The 23125-nt window shown below is 33.7% G+C and overlaps 1 protein-coding gene across 1 annotated transcript in view; it reads right to left on the minus strand.

Annotated features, from left to right (window-relative positions):
• The window catches only part of LOC129744746 (serine/threonine-protein phosphatase alpha-2 isoform), a 43443-nt gene that overhangs the window by 1827 nt on the left and 18491 nt on the right, over positions 1-23125 (minus strand). Inside the window, exons 3-4 of the mRNA XM_055737437.1 lie at positions 972-1188; positions 36-321 (exon numbers count right to left, since the gene is read on the minus strand). Coding sequence (XP_055593412.1) covers positions 36-321; positions 972-1188 — 503 coding nt within the window. The remainder of the gene's footprint in view (positions 1-35; positions 322-971; positions 1189-23125) is intronic.

The raw sequence follows: 23125 nt of genomic DNA on the forward strand, positions 1-23125 counted from the left end.
TTTGAGTCAAAAAAAATAGCAATCAAAAAACTTACATCCACTCCAAACGTAAAGCTGACGCCACGATCATTCTCGCCATAGCCGTTGGTGTCCTTGTCCGGGTCAGACCACAGAAGATCACACAGCAGTCCCTGATCGGGTACGTCCGTCGGTCTCATGATGCGCCGAATTTGTTCCATCGATTGTAGATCAGGACTGAGACCGCCGTGGCAGCAGAAAATTTTCTCGTCCACGATGGCTGCCACCGGTAAACAGTTGAAGCAATCGGTGAAAGTTTTCCACATCTTGATGTTGTAGCGCCGCTTGCACTCATCGTAGAACCTGTTGGGTACCGGAAAAGGAGCAATTTTAATAAGTTACAGAAGATATGCGAGGAATGGAAATAAGCTATGATACTGGCACAAACTTCATCATCTTGATAAAATTATCGTAAAATTACAATGCTTAAATTTTTTCATTCGCATTTAGTTTACTGATTCAGTAAATTATTTCATTCCCTCTTTCTGCCGGGTAAGATTGATTAATTAATCTTTTATTCTATGATGTCCATTGATTTTCTACCGCTACTCTTTAGCCTAATATACTTATACATAGAGACATGCAATGATGACCCTCGGACCATTTTTTTTTTCACTCGCCGTGTTTTCCTCTTCAAAACAACCAAAATAGCGTATGTATTGATTTTTACTGTTAGCAGCTTACCGGCGTGTAAGCAATAAATATAGGTGTTGGCGCAGTATTTTATATCAATAGTGCCATCTGAACACGAAAACAAATAAACAATTACAACGAAAATCATATGATTTCTCAATAAAACTTAATATGCATCAGCATAACAGGAGGTACATTTTGCTATAGTCTAAATATTTGTATAAAAGTCTAATTCTGTCTCAAAAAAAAAGAGTGTACCTAGTTTTTTTCGGGTTTTTCTAAATAATGTGAAAGCATCTTCCATCATTTTATGCACTTACCCATATATTCTGTTGATGCTAGCGCACTCATGGTTCCCTCTCAGTAAGAAGAAATTCTCCGGATATTTGATTTTGTAGGCAAGCAGTAAGCAAATGGTTTCCAACGATTGCTTTCCTCTGTCGACGTAATCGCCCAGGAAGAGGTAATTCGACTCTGGTGGAAAGCTGCCGTACTCGAAGAGGCGCAGCAGATCATAATACTGACCATGGATGTCACCTGTGAAAGATTTGGAAAGATTTGAGAACGAGAAAATGAAATAGAAAAAAAAAACACGACTTAGAGCACTAATCGCAAACAAAATGGTACAAGCAATTGAAATGTAACGTAGGTTTTTCTGTAGTTATACATATGATGTCACTGTTTTGAAGGTCGGAATGCAATTCTATTGCACTGTGCCCTGAAGTGTACATATGAACAGACGGACGAGTGGTAGATATTGGTAGAAAAATCAATAGATTATCGTCGTGTCAGCAATAAAACTGGCTCCATTATTTAGTGCGTAGTAATTTCAAGTAAAAGAATCACAATATTAATCGGTGGAGGCATCCTGAATTTGAAAATGTTGCACAATATATCTATACTTTTTACGACAAAATTCAAATGAAGTCATAAAATCCGAAATTAAAGGTGAAAATAAATTTAAAGATTGCTTTTACGAATAAAAGTTACGAAATAGGCAATTAAGAACATGTTAATAATAATTACAGGGTGGCCACTCAAAATCAATTTTTGATTTCCCGCTTTTTTCCGTCTTTTTCCCGCATGGTCTCACTAAATTCCCGGTATTATACAACAGAAAACCAAACAAAATTCCGAATATTCAATTTTGAAACCATAAAAACGAAAATCGACTCTTCTCGGTTTGGTTTTCGACTAGGCATTTCGCGTTAATGGAAAATCTTCTTTCCATCGTCGCGTTACCATGAAACAAAATTAGAATTTTCTTCAATAAGGTCGTCAAATTGAAGAACTCCTTTTTCGATTCGCCAATAAGTTCCATCCAAAAAATGTCCAATCGTTGTGTTTTTCTTCGATATCCCAAAATGATGTTTTCATTGAAGATATTGCACATAATTGTCCGAATTCGTCCTTAATTTTATCGGCACAAGCTCCATTTAAGTGCTGCTTGTCAACAAGTACTTCTAGACACAGGTCTAAACGATTTTTGGCAATATCTGGATAGTGTGCAATCACATCGTAATTATCGCACGATAAATACCGAGCGATGCGATAAGTCAAGGGAGATCGTATAGCCATTTTATTCAAAAATCCACAGTACGACGAACGATAGCTATTTCTGAATACAAGGATATCTTTGTCGGAAACATGACCAGAATCTTTTGCTTTCTTAATTGCCGATTTAGTTAAGAATCCAATTTATAAGTTTCCAGGAGGTAGAAGACTTATTTCTGAGAGTTCAATTCCAATAAGTGTTTTGGAAGTACACATTTTCATACTTGGTTAGCAAATTTTTCTAAAATTGAGACCCTAACTACACCTCGTTTCTTGAGAGCTTGGAGAGCACAGTGATGCCAATATATGGAATCACATATTTTCCAACGATAGTTAAATTTGACATCATTATGCTCTCAAATCTTTTGAAAACATGGGGTATAGTTCATGTTTCAGTTATAGCAAAAAGTGGCATCATGTTCCTAACCAAGTACTCAAAATATGCTTTCATTTTTTCTGAGTACCACCTTATGTCAAGCAAAATTAGAGCAAATTTGACTTTCAAGGCATGATAGCAAAAAATTTTTTTTTTTGTTTCGATTATAGTCGTTTTAATTATAGCAAAATTTGCTATAATTCAACCATACTATTATTCTCGGGATAAATTTTTCTTTGGTGAATACCGTTCCGTTTTTTTGATTTCTTTTTTTCGCAATTCAAAATTTCTAGTTAACCTCGTTTAATATTCGCCTTCACTTAGGAAATCTTAAGTTACCATGCGGTTATTTCTTGTTATCATTGAAAAACATTTCATTCAAACAATTTGGGATATGTTTGTCCCTTAAAAGTTTAAACTAATCAAGTCGAAAAAGCATATCTTTTGGTTTAGATTTTTCTACGAGAGTAAATGTAAAAAAAGAATAGAAAAATATTCACATAACTTGAGAAAATGTTGTTTTGTTGTATTATTTGGGATTTTAGAGCAGAATGCTCGGATGTTGCCAAAATCAAACGGGGTCTGTAGTTAGTTTGAGAGTTTAAACCGTAATGAATAAATTTCTTACCACATTACATAAATTTTGATTTCAGGTTTGAGTTCACAAAATGATGTATAACTCGATGATGCGTAATTTTTGGGTAAATTGTACAGCAAATGTTGCTATAACTTTGGTCCCAGTTTTGAGTTTTGTATGATGGCTTATTTTGCTATCGGTATAAGTTCTACAGCAAGTTTTGCTTCAATTATGCTGTTAATGCAAAGTTGGTCTCAGCTTGCTATCAATAAAAGTAAATTTGAAACCATAGTTATGCATTATTCTGCTTTCAAACTTAATTTGACATAAAAAAGTGCTATCCTTTTGGCCTAGATAGCTCATTTTGGTTACTGTTTGTTATCGATTTAGGCATCAAAGTCTGCTCGGGTTTCAACATGGTTTCTGTCAACTGGTAGTTGTTCAATGAGCCAATGTTTTGGTCGAAACTAGTCAGGTCGTTGTTCAATGAAGCAAGTTCAAACTAATCAAAACCGATCCAGCTCGGCAGGAGGATTCGTTTCGACCTGGTAGAAATCGGTCGAAGTCAATTGGAAAGAGACTGGTGATCAACAGTCAATTTCCACTTGTTTCGACCTATTGCGACTAAAATTCATTGAAAAGACTTTCATTGAGCCCAAAATTCCCGACTTTTCGAAAAAAATCCCGTCTTTTTCCCGCTTTTCCCGGATGGGTGGCCACCCTGTAATTATGACCGGATTATGTTAAACGTTCGTTTGTTTAGTCTTTTTATTAATAATTTTTTCAAGACAAAAATTGACCTTTTTATTAATTTTCGTGTATTTTATATTCAGTTTGCCAAAATCAAATGCCTATTTAGCAAAACTCTGTGCCGAAAATGCGCTAAAAAGTGTAGAGAGACTTGAGCTCCCAAGCAAAAAGATGCATGGCCACTACATTCTAGCGAAATAAGAAAAACTTTTTTTTAGATTTTTATCCAATTGAATAGTTTACCCCGAAAAAAAATATAGTGAGCATCGAACTCACTGCAACCTTTAATCACGGCTTGCCAGCAAGGTTGCCGGAATCACAGAAAAATCTATAATTTCACAGAATTTTGAGCAAATTTTTATCACAGAATATGTGTCTCAGAAAACAGAATTTTAAGAAATTTTTACAGATGTCACAGAATTTCAAATTGCATACAATCTTCCAAAATTGATTTTTTTACGTCAATATTCTATTCTATTTTTATTTGGAGAGGATTATAATCTTCGTGGTCGTGCACCTTCCGTATGCGTCAATATAACTTTTAAAAAAGACGCAATTTGACATGACTTTTATTAAAAAAAAGCATCACATAAAACCATTACAGGATTTTTGGGTAAAATCACATAAACAGGGTTGCTGCTTTCGTTTTGAAATTCCAAAGTTTTTCCCGGTTAAAAATGATGATTTTCCCGTATTTATTTTACTCTTTTTTTAATATAAAATCATGATGAATAAAAAAAATCATTGTAAAATTTCTAACAATTGTTTCTCAAAACTTGTTAACCAATAAGGAATCAAGAAAAATCTTTCGACGTATTTTAACATGTAGTCTTTTGGTATCAAATTAACAGGTTTTCATAAATTTGCAACAAAATTAGCATCTATTATTGTTCAACTTCAACAATTTTGCAAAAACAAGTCCGGCTAGTAATGTGGTTTTTCGAGCCACTGCGCCACAATTTCAGTTTTTCTAGAATTTGTATGGAGTTGTTAAAAAAAATTGTATAGTTTGTATATCGCGGAATAGCCATTATCTCTTGCATTCCCAGGCTTTTTGAAGCAATTATAAACGAAAAATTATTTTCCCAAATTAAGAACCGAATAACTGACAGGCAACATGGCTTTTTCAAAGGCCGTTCAACCGCAACTAATTTAATTGAATTTATAGACTTTTCATTGAATGCAATGGATAATGGCAACCATGTGGAAGCTCTTTATACAGACTTTAGTAAGGCATTTCATCTCAGACATACCAAGGCTTCTTTTCAAATGACAAAAAATTGGAATAAAATCCAAACTCCTGAAATGGCTTGAATCATACCTCTAACGAATCGCCAACAAATAATAAATTTCAATGGAAAGAAATTGCTCCCTATTCAAGTCACTTCAGGAGTTCCGCAAGGATCTCCAGGGTTGCTAGCGATTTTTCGTTTTGAAATTCCAAAGTTTTTCCCGGTTTTTCCCAGGTTTTTTCCCGGTTATAAATGATGGTCTTCTCGATATTTATTATACTCGTCTTATATATAAAAATGGAGGCGTGTTCTTTGTAACAACATCACGTACAAACGGACGGTCGGAATGAAGTGAAATTAGGTATCCGAGGGCCAGAGATGGTTTGTATTTTAGTTTTGGGAATGTCACATTTTATGAAAGGGGGGCTCCCATACAAAACCAACCAGAAATGGGACACAACTCGAACAACTTGAAGACGATTTTCATGAAAACTGATTCCCGAGCACGAAGAAATTAAAGATGTGTTGATGAAACATTTTCTAACGATTTATTGAGTAACAGGTGAAACGAAGTTTACCGGGTCAACTAGTTTTCATATAAAATCATGGTGAATAAAAAAAATCAATATACAGGGCTTCAAATTTTTAATAAATGTATCCCAAAACTTGTAAACCGGTTAGAAATCATGGCAAACACTTCGGCGTCTTCTAACACGTAGTATTTTCGTATCAATTGACAGGTTTTCATGATTTTTTTTAACAAATCTAACGAACGGGGCATCTATTCGTTGTTTTGCTCCGCAATTTCATCAATTTTGCAAAAATAAGTCCGATTGATTGATCTTGAAACTATGATGTAGTACTTACAGCCAATATAATTTTCAAGATTTTTATAAAGTTCTAGAAAAAAAAGGTATAATTTGTATAGAAATCTGTTAAAAAGACATCGAAACATACTATAAAAGCATTATTTTCCAAATGCAGTTACATTTGTTGGTACAAATTCGAAGACATGTTTTTGAAAAAAATGTTTAACTTAAATGAACAATGAATAACTTTAGTAATAGTCATTTGAACTAAAGGTTCGTGAAAATATAGAAATCTCGCCTGATCTTTCATTACGTCGTTTGAAACATCTTAAGAATTCACAGAAAACTGCTGAAAAAGTTATCAAAACAACTTTAAATTTTGTATTTTACATATAGAATATGTTGTCCAGGCTACAAATATTCTAAATGGAAGAAGTTGCAACTGCTCATTTTTTTCATACGACGTAATGAAAGCTCATGCAAGAAATCGTGTATAAGACAGGGCTGAGCTTTAATTGTTTGAGTGTAGGATATTATTTTTGATCAGGGTTAAGACCTTAGATTTCGGACACTTTAAGCAACACCTTAACGTAGAATGAATTCAAAATTTAACACTTGCAATGTAATGCTTCGTTCCTCAGGCCAATTCAAAAGAAATACAGAACAACAATAACATTGGAAAACCAATAAAAAAGAAGTATAACTCTGCTGAAAAACGTCTATAATTGTTTCATTGTTAAATTTACAACATTTGAGTTATGCTTGTAAGTGTAGCACACTTGCGGAGAGCGAAAAAAATGAGATAACTCATATTTTCCGCAATTTGTTAAAAAAGCGATTCAAACTTCGATTGTTTACTAATGAACGAATAAGCGTTTATGAAATAATTCTATATCGAGACTCTTAAAAAAAATTTGGAATAATTTTAAAAATATCTTTGAAACTCTGTGAAAAAGTTTCGAACATGTCAATTTTCCCGGTGAGGTGCCGAAATTCCCGGTTTTTTCCCGGTTTCCCGGTGAGATGATGAAATTTCAAAGTTTTTCCCGGTTTTCCCGGTTTTCCCGGTTCGCTAGCAACCGTGGATCTCATTTAGGACCTCTACTTTTCATTCTTTATGTAAACGACATTTCCTTTATTCTCAAAAATCTCAAAATGCTCGTTTATGCCGACGACATGAAGCTCTATTTGGAAATAAGAAATGAAGAAGACATCAGCATATTCCAGAATGAAATTCACATTTTCTACTTGTGGTGCAAAAAAGCCTTCTGAAGCTCAATGTAAAAAAATGCAATTTAATATCATTTAGCAGAAAAAGAACAACACCAAACATCACAATCACATTAGGAGATCAGAATGTAGAAAAATGTGAACGAGTCAGAGATTTAGGAATTATCTTAGACTCTAAACTTACTTTCGCAGACCATTACAATACTATCATCCAAAGAGCAAATAACATGCTGGGCTTTATTAAGCGCTTTTGCTTTAATTTTCAAGACCCATACACAATAAAAACACCATATATTGCCTATGTAAGTTCTTTACTGGAATATTGCAGCGTTGTTTGGTCCCCATATTCAATTTCACACGAAGAAAGAATAGAATCAGTACAAAAGCAATTTCTACTATATGCCCTTCATAAATTAGGTTGGACATCACTTCCATCATATAAAGCGCGCTGCATGCTCATTGACATACAAACACTAAAAGAACGCCGCGAATATGCAATGGTTTCATTTGTAAACGATATCGTTTCGTGCACCTTCTCGGCAACTCCAAAATCGAAATTTATTTTTCATTAATCACTATCGAAAAACGGGCCAATAAATCGCATGAAGGCCTCTTACAATCAATACTGCGAAACCATTGACTTTACAATGTCTCGGCAAAAACTCAAACAATATTTTAATCGAAGAAAACTAAACTCTTAAGGATAATTGTAAAGCAGACACAGGCTTCGGACGGCTCCTGAGGTGCCGCTCATAAGTGCAAGAGCAAAGCTTCACAAAGAGGTGTGGAACCCACAATCTTGTGAGCAGCAAACCGCACACACTCTGCTCATGCTTCCCGAAAAATAAATGTTCGACACTCACTCACATGAGTGATGAGTGCTCCGCCAGTGTTGCTCGTAGAGCGTACTCTTAGTGTAAACACTCAGGGAAGTTAAGTGTGTTTTAGGAAATCGTCCTTCCTATCGTAACAAAAACAGACGCTCGCAAATGGATTCTTTTAGGCAGCGCTTCGAAAACACAGCACGCAAGCGCGTCTTAGCAGAGCAACATATTTTCAAAACCAAACTTTTACGTACATGTTGATGACTGTTTGATGTGAAATGTCTTAGAAATTCCATAAAACGTCTGGCACTGTCTGGGCCAGATCGGACCACGGGTAGGGATCGCTTAACGAGCCTGAAGTTTGTATGTGATTTGCATACATTTTGTTTGGGTAGAAAATCCCCTCCGGCTGATTTCTTTTAAATACAGTTTTTCTAATAGCTTAAGTTATGACAAATATTTCATCCCAAGGCTGTAATACGTTTGAAGTTAGGATATTAAAGTTATTAAGCTTTAAAAACAGGCTAATATTTTAAAGGATTCATCACTACTACAGAGGCGTCAGAATTTTCGACCGGCCCGTCCGAAACGCTCTATTTGAAAAGAAAAATTGTATCGTATAAGAAATGTTTTGAAAGTTTTCAATAAAATTGCATAATTACAGGGGCTAAGCATTATGTCTTTCAGTACTTTTTCGGTTACAGTTTTTACACAAATAACAAAAAAACCTGAATTTAGAAATCTTCTAAGACTGACCCAAAGTAATTTTATTATATAATTCTTGTCAAAATTGTTTCGCAAATAACTGAGATTTTATCAACACAATTTATTCAAGACAATTCACTCTTACTCGAATAAAACACTTTGTTTAAATAACAGACAGTAAAACGATAGTTATCTTCATTCTCGATTAAAAAAAAATTTATACATATGTACAATGTTGAACAATGTTGTGGTATGTACAATATTTTCTTTTCGAATAAGTTAACTTATCTCAGTTATTTGTGTAAAATCTTTGACAAGAATTATATCAAAATGAGTAAGTCCTAATTTAGGAAAAAAATGAAGTGTGTAAAAACTACATCCGAAAAAGTACTGAAAGTCATGTTGCTTAGCCCCTGTAGTTATGCAATTTAAGTAAAAATTATCAAAAAAAATCTCAACGATAAAATTTTTCCTTAAAAAAAAAGTTGTAAATAATCTTAAACAGAGCTTTTGTGAATCAAATCGATCGAATATACCTCTAGTTTTACCGACAAATAACACAGAGTTTCAAAAGTCACTAAATGGAAAATTTACCAGAAAGTTAAAAACGATAAAAATACAGAATTTTACATCCAGTATAGAGATGAGAATCAATCCCATACCATCAGTGGACTAGCGATTACCATCTTACCACGCTAACCGCTCGGAAATTTAGAAAAATAACTTGAATGAATGAAATTTCGTTTAAAAATGTAAGAAAAAAAAAATCCAATCCATTTGATCTTATAACTCACAGTAATTCGAAAATAAATTACCTCAAAAAGGTTTTTCTTTATATATTTGAAATTTATTTTTTTCTCGGTTTTTCCCTATTTTATGATATTTTAATACACTCAGGAGAAAAAACGTGCCTTATTCAAGATCGTTGTTGTCATTTTTATGATTTTAAAATAAACCAAATCCAAAACAAAGATTTCGTAATTAAAAAAACTCCTTCAATATGAAAACAATATATGGAAGGCTCCTGTATAAAAACAAAAAATAAAAGCTATTTGTTCGAAGCAATCAACTTGTGCATTAAAAATAAGACAAAATGGATGGTATGCCATATTGGTTTTGGTGACATGGTTTTCAAAAAAAGAAAATAAAAAGTAAAAAAGAAATATTGTTATTTGAACTTTTTGAGGAAGGAGACATTTATTTGAAGTTTAAGTTTAATTTCAAGGAAGATTGTCATCAAGATTTGTTTTGAATGGATTTCTTAATTGGATGTGTTGCAACGCACACAGCAGTATATATACAAAAATAAAATTGAAACAGGTCATCACGCAATAAACTTCGCAAGTTGCAAATTTAGACCTTATCGTGAAGAGATTGCCCCTTGACTGGATAGTTTATTACGAATAGAAGTTTGTTAATCAATGCCAATTTTTTAACCAAAGTGTATGGTTTATTTCGATTTGATGTTATTATCTTAAAAAAAAACAGCAAAAAGATGAACCATAGCGAACAACACCATCAATTTATTACTTGTACGCACTATGTGTACACTTCAAGAGTGCTCTTTGGGAGACGCACTTAAAGAGTACTCATTTTAATTTTGAGTGTTTTGTGAGTGACGAAAAATGCTCCCTGTGTGTATCGTCACTCTGCTCCAATCAACCACTCTTGCTCCACTCACAACAACATTGAAAGAGCGGAGCAGAAAAATACACCGCTCTTGTATTGCTCTGAGATGCGTCCGAAGCCTGAGCAGACACTGCTTAAACCTATTCTTAAGGAAATGCCATTGTTTCAGATTGACTGTTTAACGTATTGTACTGTCAATTTCTTAAAGACATTTAAGTTTGAACTGTCTTTGATGTTCAGCGGCAGGTTAATATACATCTTCAGTCCGTTGTAGAAAACAGAACGTTTTTTCATCTCTTTTTTCGTGTTTGGTAATCTAAAATCGTGAGCTCTTCTTGTATTGCATCTGTGTATATCGATACCACACTGCAGACCGTCCAATAAATAAGATGGTAACATTTCTTTCTTCATTTTGTGTATGAAAATCAAACTGTTGTAAGCAATTCTCTGCTTAGCTGTCAACCATTGCAGCATATCAAGCATAAGAGCACTTGGAGTATATCGATTGCATCGTAACTACTCGCATTATCTTGTTTTGTATTCTCTGCAGTCTTTTCGTTTGTGAATCTGATGCAAGAAGAAATATGGTAGCGCAATAATCAAAGTGTGGCATAATAACAGATTTAACGTAGATAATTTTTGATCAGAAAGTCATATATCTGCTTATCCGACCAAGTATTCCATATTTCATGGCAATCTTCTTGACAGTGTAGTCGATATGAGCTACGAAATTCAGCTTTTCATCTATTTGTGCTCCTACAAACCGCTCCGACTTGAGGGGGGCTCCCATACAACTTTTGTTTTTATTCCCACGAACCAAAAGTCATGGCACCCATTTTGTCAAGCAATTTTCGTTTCCTTTGGCGGGGTTATTTTCACCATGGGCCGGGCGTTAGAAGCAACCATATTCACGTGTACTGGATAGCAAATCAAAGCTTGCTAAGCATTAAAAACTTGAAAGGAGAAATTTTGGCGGATGTTTTTTTTCCTTCTACTGTTTAAAGCACGTGGTACCCGGTACGAGATATTTGGATGCAATTATGAGCCTACATGTTGGATTGACAAATACTACAAACCTGTTAGGAACATATTGACAAAAATTGTAGTGGCTTTCAAAGTGCTCTTTACCGCTGCTGGGGGGCTTTGAGGGTCTACAAAAACAAACACTGTACAATGAATTCACTTTTTCTATTCGGACTGAGTGCTGAAAAACTGATAAACCGATTTCCATAAATTTCAGCTTTTAAAAGCCAACCATTTTCATATTTTTGGAAATCCTCATAGAGAAAGAAAAATTAATTAGTTTCTGAGTTATAAGGCCAAGGCTGCGATTTCAGAGCTTCAAGAGTCTTCGAGAAATTTTAACGGGAGATTAGAAATTTGATTAGATAATTAAATCTGAGGTTTTGAGTTTTAAACAATTCAATTTTATTGGCCAATTTCTAACTTTTTATGACCAATGTAGTCGATTTAACCATCCAATTTTGAGAAAATTGATTGTAAAACTGTTTAGTACTGCGAATTCAAACAAACGATATCTTAGTTTTTAACATATATTACTCTTCAAAATAATTAATGGGAGGTTTGGGTCCAAGAATAGAAAAATTGAATTGGTGACTTCGGTTCAGAGATGATCTTAAGTTAAAAAGCGAAAAAATACACACATACAATTGAAAACATGCAAAGAAAGTTTTTATCATGGTTCAACTAAGTTCGGAAGTTTTCTTAGAAATTTCTGAGTAAATAAAATTTAAACAAGATACAACAAGATGTACAACAAGATTATCCATCTTGAAAAGTGAGATAATCTCCAACAGAGATTTTCATTAGATAGGGAAAAGGAAAGATAAAAAAACAGTTTCATCTTCTGAAGAAAAAAAAAAGCCAAATCTATTCAAGCTTCCTAAAAATGATGGATGTAAAAAATGTTTTTCGTGAAAGGATGAAGTAGCATTCAAGGAAAATTGTTGCAAATTTTTTTAATCAAAACCTCATAACAATATTTTTTTCAATAATTTGAAAACGATTAACAGAGTGAATAATTTTGATAAAAACTTTAAAAAGTCTATGGCCGGACATCGCCTATGGCCGGACGGATTTTTCGAAAACATAATATCCTAATAATGTTTTAACGCTATGAAAATAAAGTAAATTGTAGCCTGATATGGTGTTAGAATTATGGTAATCCAATCTGAAAAGGTAAACCAATGATAGGCATCTAAAGCTTTTGCCTAGTAGTACGGAGAGGATCGCCTAAACTTTGCTTTTGTATTGTGGTCAGTTTTGTCGGCTTGTAAAATTTGAACTGCACATGAACGACATCGTTGATTGGTTATCTTTCGACTACAGTAGATATAAGATAATAAAACGGAAGTTCAAACGAAACATTAGGAAAATTAAAAAAAAAATGCGATTTGTCTATTACCGGACACCAAGTTGTTGTCTATGACCGGACAAAAAAATATTAATAATTATAGATGATTTCTACTTGAAACTTTCATTTTTTCATCTCCATAGCACCCTCAAATGGTTAGCAGAAGATAAGGATTCAATAACGAAACTATTTTGGTCTTCTGAGAAAGTTAGGATTTTGCTGTCCAGTCATAGACAATTTTTCTCTACTTTTTTCGAAACAAATGTTTCATTCTGGTTTGTCAAAAAAACTTTTATGACTGGATTCATAGAACGTTCAGTATTGGAAAATACATACTCACAAGACCTGCGCAAGTGATTTCAGTCATTTGGCTACGTTTTTGTGCCATTGGTGACAACTTTGGTGAAGTAATTCGTAGTGTCCGGCCATAGACAACACTTTTGGAAATGAGCAAAAACAAACATGAAATGATTTCTCTTACCACATGAATATGTTGTTCATCAATTTTTTTTCTAATATAGTTAAGTGATCATAATATTGATACTCTTTAAATCAGTACAGGAACCAATATTTACAAAAATCTATTTTTGAAGTTATTGCTTAAAAACCTTAAGAGCACCTGCAACGGTTCAGGCATAAATATTGGTTTTAAGTATACCAGTATTAGCACAACTTGAAATTTTAGAATCGGCAAAAACACCCACTCCCCACCAGTGTATGAGCAAATTTAAAACGGAAACACTTTCATTGCAGACACTCAATAATTGAGAAGAAAAAACCCATTTTATTAGAAAAATTGCATAAGTTTTGGGTTTTACGGTTAATTGTCTTAAAATTAATTCTACGAATATTCTTTTTGACAGAACAATGATTTCAACTATTCTACCAGGATTTCTTTAATTTAAAAGCAAAAATGACTACACAACGAGGAAAAAAGGTCAATTGAAACAATTCTTCAATTATTTCAATCAAATTGCTTTGAATCAATGGAATAAGGTTTTGTTAAAATGAAATGAAAAGCAATATTTTTTTCAAGTTATTGCTGACATTGATAAAGGAAATGAGAAATGTTTATCCCAAAGTCAAAGGAAATTCTCCTTTGATTTGTCGACATTTTTGTTTGACAAAAACTTGTTTCACTTTGTAAATTTATGTATGGATACAGAAAAATATGCTGATATTGACGAAAACTCCGAGCACTCTACACGAAACTAAAAATCTCAAATAAAACAAAAATTATAGAACAAACAATAAACATTTATTTTACCTCATCGAAAAAGTATTAAAATTTTCTTTACGTTTATTTTTTTCAAATTTTAGAACGCTGACTGGATTCACAATCCGTCGAGCCCAAATGAAAAGCTTTTTATTTAATTATATTAAATCGAGAATAATGTGACATCTATTATTTATACTTGATATGGTTTTTATTAACATCTTTTCTCAATTTATGTAACGTATAGGCTGGTTGAAGCGAAAAAAAAACAATCAAATAATATCTCAAAAAGAAACTATTATCACACCCAATGTTACCCAAACATGTGTGAAAGGAATCATTGTTGGCTAAAATTTTCTCACCGTGAACTAAATCGGTCTGTCGTATAATTTGAAATCCTGTTCCAAATTTGCATGAATTTGGAACAAAGGCGTATAACTGTTGGGAATTTTGAAATCGATAACTGTGCTAAAACCAGGGTGGCCACAACTTTTTCATTTTGAAATTCCCGGTTTTTTCCCGGTTTTCCCGGACAAAAATTCAAGGTTTTCCAGACTTTGATTGTCCATTTTCATCGGCATATAGCAAAATTTTCAACATATTTCATTAATTTGGTTGTATCAAAACACTCAAATAATTGAACACTTAGACGAATTGGATTCTATTTTAAGGTTTTCTTCACATTTATATAAATGATAGGAAAACATCCTACATAAAATCGTTATGGGGTTTTAAATCATGTTTACAAAAAATGTATAAATGGTGTGTTAAACGGGACTTTTTAATTTTTGGATCGTTATTATAATTGTAATTTAAGCAATTCAGTGCTAAAAAGTTAACTTTTAGACACTGAAAACATTAAGCGGTAATTTTCAATACAAACTGTTTTTTTGTCTGCAAAAGTTCAGTCCACGATCTACTTCATCACAAATTTTCAGTAATTCGGCAAAGTTTTTGACATGTGGTTATTTACAAGATGCAGAAATTAACTTTTTGCAACTTGTTTCAATGAATAAGTCATTAGAAACCATTCACTTAACATTGTTTTTGCATCTTGAATTCAAACTTCAAAAGTTATAAAAAAATATTGGCAACAACTCACAAAGTCTTTATTAATCAGTTTCAAGGATTATTTAACAGCATATCATAGTTTAAGATATAGACTAAATTTGAAACATTTATTCACTTCAAATTCACCTATTGTTTTTTTTATTAATTTTAAACTAAGGAATTTCAGTTTCGAAATGAAAGTAACAAAATGTGCAAAAGGAATTCAAAATTATTATATCTAAATTTATTATAATAAAATCAAAAGTATCGTTAATTAATAAAAATAAGAAACATTTATTTTTGATTTTCAAAGCGTAGTAAAATTGAAATTTAAAATTTTGGTTTAAATTTATTGACAATAAATTTGAACTACCTATACTATTAAAAAAAACTGAAATTCAGGACTCATAGTTTTTTTTTACAGTTTTTTTACAAGTTTTAGTTTAAGGATACATTAAAATTGAAAATTTTGAAAGAGTTTTAAAAGAAACAATGCAATTTTTTGTAATAGCCATAAAAAGTGAAAAAAAAGACTGAATCCTCTACTGCATACGATTGAAAATTTGGTTTCGAACTTTTTTTTATAAATATTTTTAGCATGATTTAGTACTGTAAAACATAGCAAACTATATTTATAATTTAAAAAAAAACTCATTTCGTACTTTATTTTAACAATTAAAAAATATTTCCATAAAAATAAATTCTCAAGATTTTCATTTTTCATTCAGTAGAGGATTAGCTTTGTTATGCAGAAAAATGTGGATTAGATTAAAATGAAAAAAGTAACAGTTAATTGTTCAACATATTTTTTTTATTTTCAGTCAATTTCTCGGGGTAAAATTATGAAAATTAGATAACTGTTCCGATTACTAATAAAGTTATATCGTATTTCGTAATCTTTGCTTGGAAACAACCCCTTATCAGGAAAACAAATCTTATAAGTTTCTCAAACATATGCTAAGCTAAGACTAACATTAAGGATTTATGCAAAAAACACGTTGAAAAGCGGAAAAAAAGGTTTGAAAAATCAAAGAGAATCAACAGTAAACATAAAATTTTCATACACTTCATAAACAGATTACAATAAAAACATGTTATGTACATGTTTTTAAATCTGTAAAGCCGTCCTTAATTCGAATTATTTGTCAGATTCTGTCAAATCTAGTTCTGGTGATATTAGGTTTTGAAATTTATAAATTACTAAGTTTTGAGTTAAATAAATCATTGACAACAAATGAACCGGCAAGCCTTTATAAAAACAAAAACAGATTTCTAATTTATTTAATATCCGTCATTTGTTAGAGGATTAAGATATTATCAATGCTTTAAAAAACCTCAAGTTATGAAAATGCAATAGAAAAAATGTATCTATTTGTGACATCATTGAAGAACATTTATAAGCTTTCGATATCAAGGATTTTATTTTTATTTAGAATTTTGTTGAGAACTTCAAATATTTTTTGACTTATGCTTTAAAAAAATTGATTCATTTTTATTAAAAAATATTTCAAAATATCCTTAAATTCTCATATTTTACCAGACTGTGAAAAACAAACTTAAAGAACGCCTCAAATTTCTCAAAAGTGTCAACTATTCGCGATCTTGGTAAAAGTTGATCATCCATTCGAAACCTACGATTTAAGTATCTTTCAAAAGTTATAAAATGTTGCTTAAAAATTTCTTTAGTTAACTCTTAAATCTCGAAAACTAGAGCTAGCAGAAAAAAACCAAACTGCAAATTTGGAAATGTCGCCCTAAAATTAGTCAAATTTGCTGGCAAACGGAAGAACGTAAATTTGGTTGACTTGTGCTATCGAAAAGAAATAAACTAAAAGTAATCAATATTATTGCAATAATTTTGTTATTTGAACACGGGTCTTTTTTAACATTCGAATTCAAGGATTTTTTTCTTAAATGCTGCACTCAAAATACAAATACATGTATATTTTAAGGAAAGTACCATGCAATGTTGAATCATTTTAAGATATTTGAAGAATTTATATATTGTCGTCTATCGACATAAACACACCCTCATGAAAAAGGAAAAATTTTCACTGGATTTTTCTAAATTTTATTTCAATTTTTGTTACGGATCAGGTTAGAGATCAGTTCATTCAAAATTTTCGTAAATTTTCAAAGGAATCTTAAAATATTCAAGCTTTAAAAAATGTAATTTGAATTTTTCTGGATAAATTATGACCAGTGATTGAAAAAAGTTAATTTTCTAAACAGTGCGTTTGGTAGGAGATGGTTTCAGCTATTATTATAGAATTTATTATTATAAGGCTACGAAAAAAAACACCGTGTCGTGCAAAAAGATGATTGTCTTGTGTTTAACTATTAAATCTAACACTATCACTGGAAAATAATAATATAAGTATCTTTTTACATTTCCAAATTTGCAACAAAGAGTTCTAGATTCGAAATTTAACTTTAATTTGCTTGCTTTATATGATTGGTAGATTTTTTAATAATTGTAATGATGCAATACTTGAACAAATTTTAAGAGACTTTTTTAATTTTTCATCTCATTTTTCGAGGCAGTTTTAAATTCTAGGGTCCGGTAAAATTCGTGAGTTTTTTTTTCAATTTAGAGGTAGTTTAAGACAATTCAGAGAGTAGCTTAAAAATTTCCAAACTCATGATATTCTTCTTACACATTTTTGAACTGTTGAATTCTGACTTGGACATAGAATTTTGAATTTTTGGTTGAATCCCTGATCTTAGAACTGAACAACTGAATTTCGGTTTCCTTTTGTTAATTTTCCCGGTTTTGGGTCTGAATTCCCGGTTTTTTCCCGGTTTTCCCGGTTCGATTTTCAATTCCCGGTTTTTTCCCGGTTTTCCCGGTTCTGTGGCCACCCTGTAAAACAGCAATTTACGCCACCGGTGCCAGCCGGATTGTTTTAGCGTGGTCGAAAACCGCGTTTTGCATCTACCGTTGGGACAGCCCTAAGTGTCCGGTAGTAGACGACTTCCCCCTACACTCGAAAACTACTGAACCGATTTGCGTGAATCTTGGCAGATATTTCAGCCACCTCTCTTCTTCCAGGGGGGAGCAGTACTACTTACTTACTTAATGATCCCGCGCCGATCCTCCGGTGCATAGGGCCGTGGTAAAAGACCTCCACTGTTGACGATCCGGAGCCAGCGTCTTCACCTGGTCCCAGTCAAGATTCTCGTCGACAGTTCGGATTTCAGCGGCTAGGCTTCGCCGCCACGAATTTCTGGGTCTGCCTCTTCTTCGATGACCTTCTGGATTCCAATCTAGCGCCTCTCTGCAAATCTCGTTTTCATCTCTTCGCAGCGTGTGCCCAATCCATCTCCACTTACGTTCCGAATCTCGATTTCTAGCGCCTTTTGATGACACCGGCGATGTAGTTCCTCATTCGAGATCCAGTTGCCAGGCCACCAAGCGCGGATGATATTCCGCAGGCAGCGGTTTACAAATACTTGCAGTTTTCGCGTCGTTACCGCATATGTGCACCAAGTTTCGCACCCGTACAGCAATACGGATTTGACGTTTGAGTTGAAGATTCGGATTTTTGTTCGTAGAGAGATCTGGCGTGACCGCCAGATGTTTCCGGAGACTCGCAAACGCAAATCGGGCCTTTCTGATCCGTGTTTCGATGTCTTTTCTGGTACCACCATCAGGCGTAATCTGGCTACCAAGATACTGGAAGCACTCCACTGTCTCAACTTGTTGCCCAGCTACCATGAAACCGGAGGGATTTCCTGTGATCTCCATCGACTTGGTCTTTCCGACATTGACTTTGAGACCTGCTGCCTTGGAACTTTCGGTGAGGTCGTCGAGTTTGCTCTGCATATCTGGTTGTGTTTGGGCGAGCAAAACAATATCGTCAGCCAGGTCAAGGTCGTTCAGTTGCTCCATTGTTGAAGGATTCCACGGCAATCCTCGGTTCGGTGCACAGTCAATCGATCCAATCAGAATCTCATCCATTACGATTAGAAAAAGTAGCGGTGATAAAATACATCCTTGTCTCACTCCAGCAGTTACCGGGATTGGTTCGGACAAGACACCGTCGTGCAAGACCTTGCACGAAAATGCCTCATACTGTGCTTCGATGAGATGGACTAGTTTCTCTGGGACCCCTCGTCGCCTTAGAGCCGCCCAGATGTTTTCATGGTTAAGTCGGTCGAATGCTTTTTCGAAATCAACGAACACCAGCAGAAGAGAGTCCTGGAATTCGTTGATTTGTTCCAGTATGATTGTAGCGTTGTGATGTGGTCCACACATGATCGTCGAGATCGGAATCCAGCTTGTTGCCGTCGGAGTGTAGCGTCTATTTTCTCCTGGATCCTGTTCAGAATCACTTTGCAGAGTACTTTGAGGGTTGTACAGATCAACGTTATGTCTCGCCAGAGACATGTTTTTACGATTGTTATAGATCCTTGCAGTACGAAGAGGGTAGGAAAGCAAGGGTTTTCATATATTTTTTTAATTTTTCAATCAATGTGATTATTTTTTTTTTTTGGTACGGAATAAATGGATATCACTGATATGATTATTAAAGACCCCGACTTCATTCCGGCTGTGGAGGATGGGACGGACAGAAGGGGCATACGTTTTTTGGCATAAATCGAAAACATATGAAGCAATGGAACCATATTTTATAAGATAGGTTGTATTATGCGTATGGACGATTCGCGGGAAGAAAGAGGTAAGCATATTCATATTTTATTTGACACTAGCTGATTTTACCCGGCCTTGCTCGGGTTCATCAAAATATAAATCAAAATGAGTCGTTTGACTTTTTGAAATTTCGAAAGCTTTATATTCATTTTTGTAAGTTATATTTTTTTTAAGTTTTGATTGAGATTATCTACTGTATTTATCGATTTCATATTATTGAAAGACTTATAGTTATGAGGTTTTCTTTAAAAGATATTTTAAATAATTTTCCTTGTATGCTATTAATTCTATCACGAAAAACATTATTTATCCACCATTTTTAGGACACTTCAATAGATATGACAATATATTTTTTTGTTTTTAAATGAGAAAACTGTTTTTTTTTATCTTTCCTATCCCGCATCTAATGAAAATCCCGCTTTTCAACATGGATGATCCCCCTGTTAAGTGGTATATTTGAGTTTTATTTACTTAGAAACTTCTATAAAAATAAACTTCCGAACCTCGGAGGCTCACTTTGCATGTTTCCAATTCTATGTGTGTTTTTTTTTCGCTATTTTATTTCACACTGTTTAATGATAAGTTTTTCTTGAATGTTGAAATTCCTACTAATAGTTTTTTAAGTAATCGAAAACAAATCATCTCGATATCGCCCATTTTATAATATTATGATAAAGGTTGTATTTGAGTTCTATTTAAATTTTTCTTTTCTTGGACACAATTAGTCCGCAGCAAATTTTAAATCCTTCTTTTGTCACTCGGAGCTGGAACATCGCGAGAAGGGGGGGGGGGGGGGGCATAATAAAACATAATGCCAAAAACAAATAAATAGGAATAAATTGCACGGAAGCTTGTATGCAACAAAATTTTATTATTTTTCATTGCACAAAACCTATGAATCAAGAATTAAAAAGGTGAAAAAACTCCAGTCAGTCTTTCCATTCTGTTTTGGTTATTAGAATTGGATGGTAGAATTGAAAACCTTGATGACGAATAATGACTCAAATGTTATAGATTGGCCGATGAATTTGAATTGTAAAAAACTCAAAACTCTCTGATTTAGTTATCTAATAAATTTTCTAATCTCCCGATTGATTTCCCCGATGGTTATCAATGCGTTGAAATCGTAACTTTTCTTTTTCTATGGAAACTCCAGGAATATCAAAATGGTTGGTTCTAAAAAGCTAGAATTTATGAAAATCGTTTGATTAGTTTTCAGAACTCAGTCCAAATAGATATTCAGCTAAAAAAGTTAATTCACTGTTCACTATATATGATTGAAGACTCTCAAAGCCGCCCCCAAGGGCGGTACGGAGCACTTTGAATAGTTCTACAATTCTAGTCAAAATATTACTAACAGGCAATCCAAAATGTTGGCTGATTATTGCATCTGAATATCTCGTACCAGTACCGCGTGATTCGAACAGAAGAAAGAATAAAAACACCCGCCAAAATTTCCCCATTCAAATATTTAATGCTTAGCAAGCTTTGATTTGCTTTCAGTACACGTGAACTCTGGATGGTCGTTTCTAATGCCCGGCCCATGGTGATGGTGAAAATAACCCCGCCAAAGGAAAAAAATTCGGATGACAAAATGGGTGCCATGACTTTTGATTCGTGTCAATAAAACCGAAAGTTGTATGGGAGGGTCCCTTTTCTTAAGTGGGAGGGGCTCAGAACTATTACTAAAACCTTACCCTGGTTCAACTACATCTCTGTACCAAATTTCAGGCTGATCGGTTAAGCGGTGTGGATTTGTATAAGGTGCATACAAACAAACAAACATATATAGGGTAAATGTACCTAAGACAACGGCTTAAGGAAGCTTTTTTCATCAATTCAATAGAATTGCCTTCCATGTTGATTTGAAACTGATATTTATTCATTGAACTATATTTCGAATACTGTTTTATGAAACTATGAAGGAAATAGATCAATCCATTACGTACTTTTGAGTCAATTTATGATTTATTTTCCTCATTCAAGTTCCTTCATTGTCGTACCAGGTTCCTAATTCCGTCGTACAAGGAGACCGAAATTGTCTCAATTTATTCCACCCTCTTCAGAAATACATTTAAAACTTTGCGGTTGCGGTTCACGCAATTGGCATCAGCTTACATCGAACGGATCAACCGCGCAGGATAACAGCAGAAGTTCTCTCGAGTAACCAGTCGCAATAAGCTATGAAACTAGGATAGCTTTATTGTAAAAAGATCTACCATTGTGTGGCTAATGCATCTGCAGGCAGCAAAATATTATACCTTTATTCAATTATACCGAAATTGTCTCAAACTATTCCTCCCTCATGAGGTATAGATTTGAAATTTTGCGGTTGCGGATCATATAAATGCGATTATTTACTTCGCACGGATCGACCGCGCAGGATAACTGCAAAGTTCAAATGAGATCTAAGTCGCAATAAAATTGACTTGCCAAGAAATCCCAAGGTAGCGTTTTTGCATCTAGGTACCATTGCTTGCCTAAGGCAATTGCAGGCAGCACAATATTACACCTTACAAATTGAATCCACCTTGTAAATGTATTTCGTACCAACACACTCTCCAACGGACAGAGCTGCCATGATCCAAGATTTGTCTGTAAAATAAGATTTTATAACATTCAAACAGACATTTTTCACAAATTAAATGGCACAAACTTACACAGTAACTGCAGATATTTAAAGAACATCAACATTTGTAATAGTACTATATGTTTTTCTACGCAATGAGACTGAATAGTAAGACATTTGAAGAGAGGCAGAATAACACTTGCGTTTTGTCAACATGTGTATTCTTATGCATGTGGGAACCCTGGCGAAGGATATCGACACAAAGCGAAGCCACGTTAATGCGAGTAATGCGCATTAGACTGGTTCAGCTCATCTATTCAAGTATTTTTGCGAGCGATAAAAATTTTTTCAAAAGTGTTTTTTTTTCGGAAATTGACGCTTCGTTATTCTAACATTTTGTTGTTTGGGTTCAAATTTTTGGGAAATGACGTAGAGTAATCCCACTGAAATTAAACTTTTTGACTTTTTTCATTCAAATTGTAATATGTCAAAAACGACAAAACATCTTTTGTTGAAAATTCACTGAGAATTTATAAAAATGCAGCAAATATGAGTCAAGTATTAAAACTTATATGGTAGAAATCAGAATATAAGCGGGTTTGATTTTGTTGAATTTTGAACGATTATATGTACAAAAAATCATATCTACCGATTTTTTATCCAAACTTGTATTTAGATCCAAACCAGAGACTCATGAACTCTTATTTCAAAGTTTAAATGATCTATTCATCCAAATTCTCTTGTCATTTTGACCTACAACGGGAATTTTTTGCATCGTTTTTCTATGCATCGTAAAGATTCAATAAAAATAAATCGAGGTTTTCGGTCCAGGAATTGAAATTTTTCCTCGAGTTGATCCCAATTTAGAGAATTTTTGTAAACTGCAGACCATTCTGTAGAGCAAAGCGTTTGGTCGTATGTGAGA

The sequence above is a fragment of the Uranotaenia lowii genome, chromosome 2 (genome assembly GCF_029784155.1).
Source record: "Uranotaenia lowii strain MFRU-FL chromosome 2, ASM2978415v1, whole genome shotgun sequence".
Lineage (NCBI taxonomy): Eukaryota > Metazoa > Arthropoda > Insecta > Diptera > Culicidae > Uranotaenia > Uranotaenia lowii.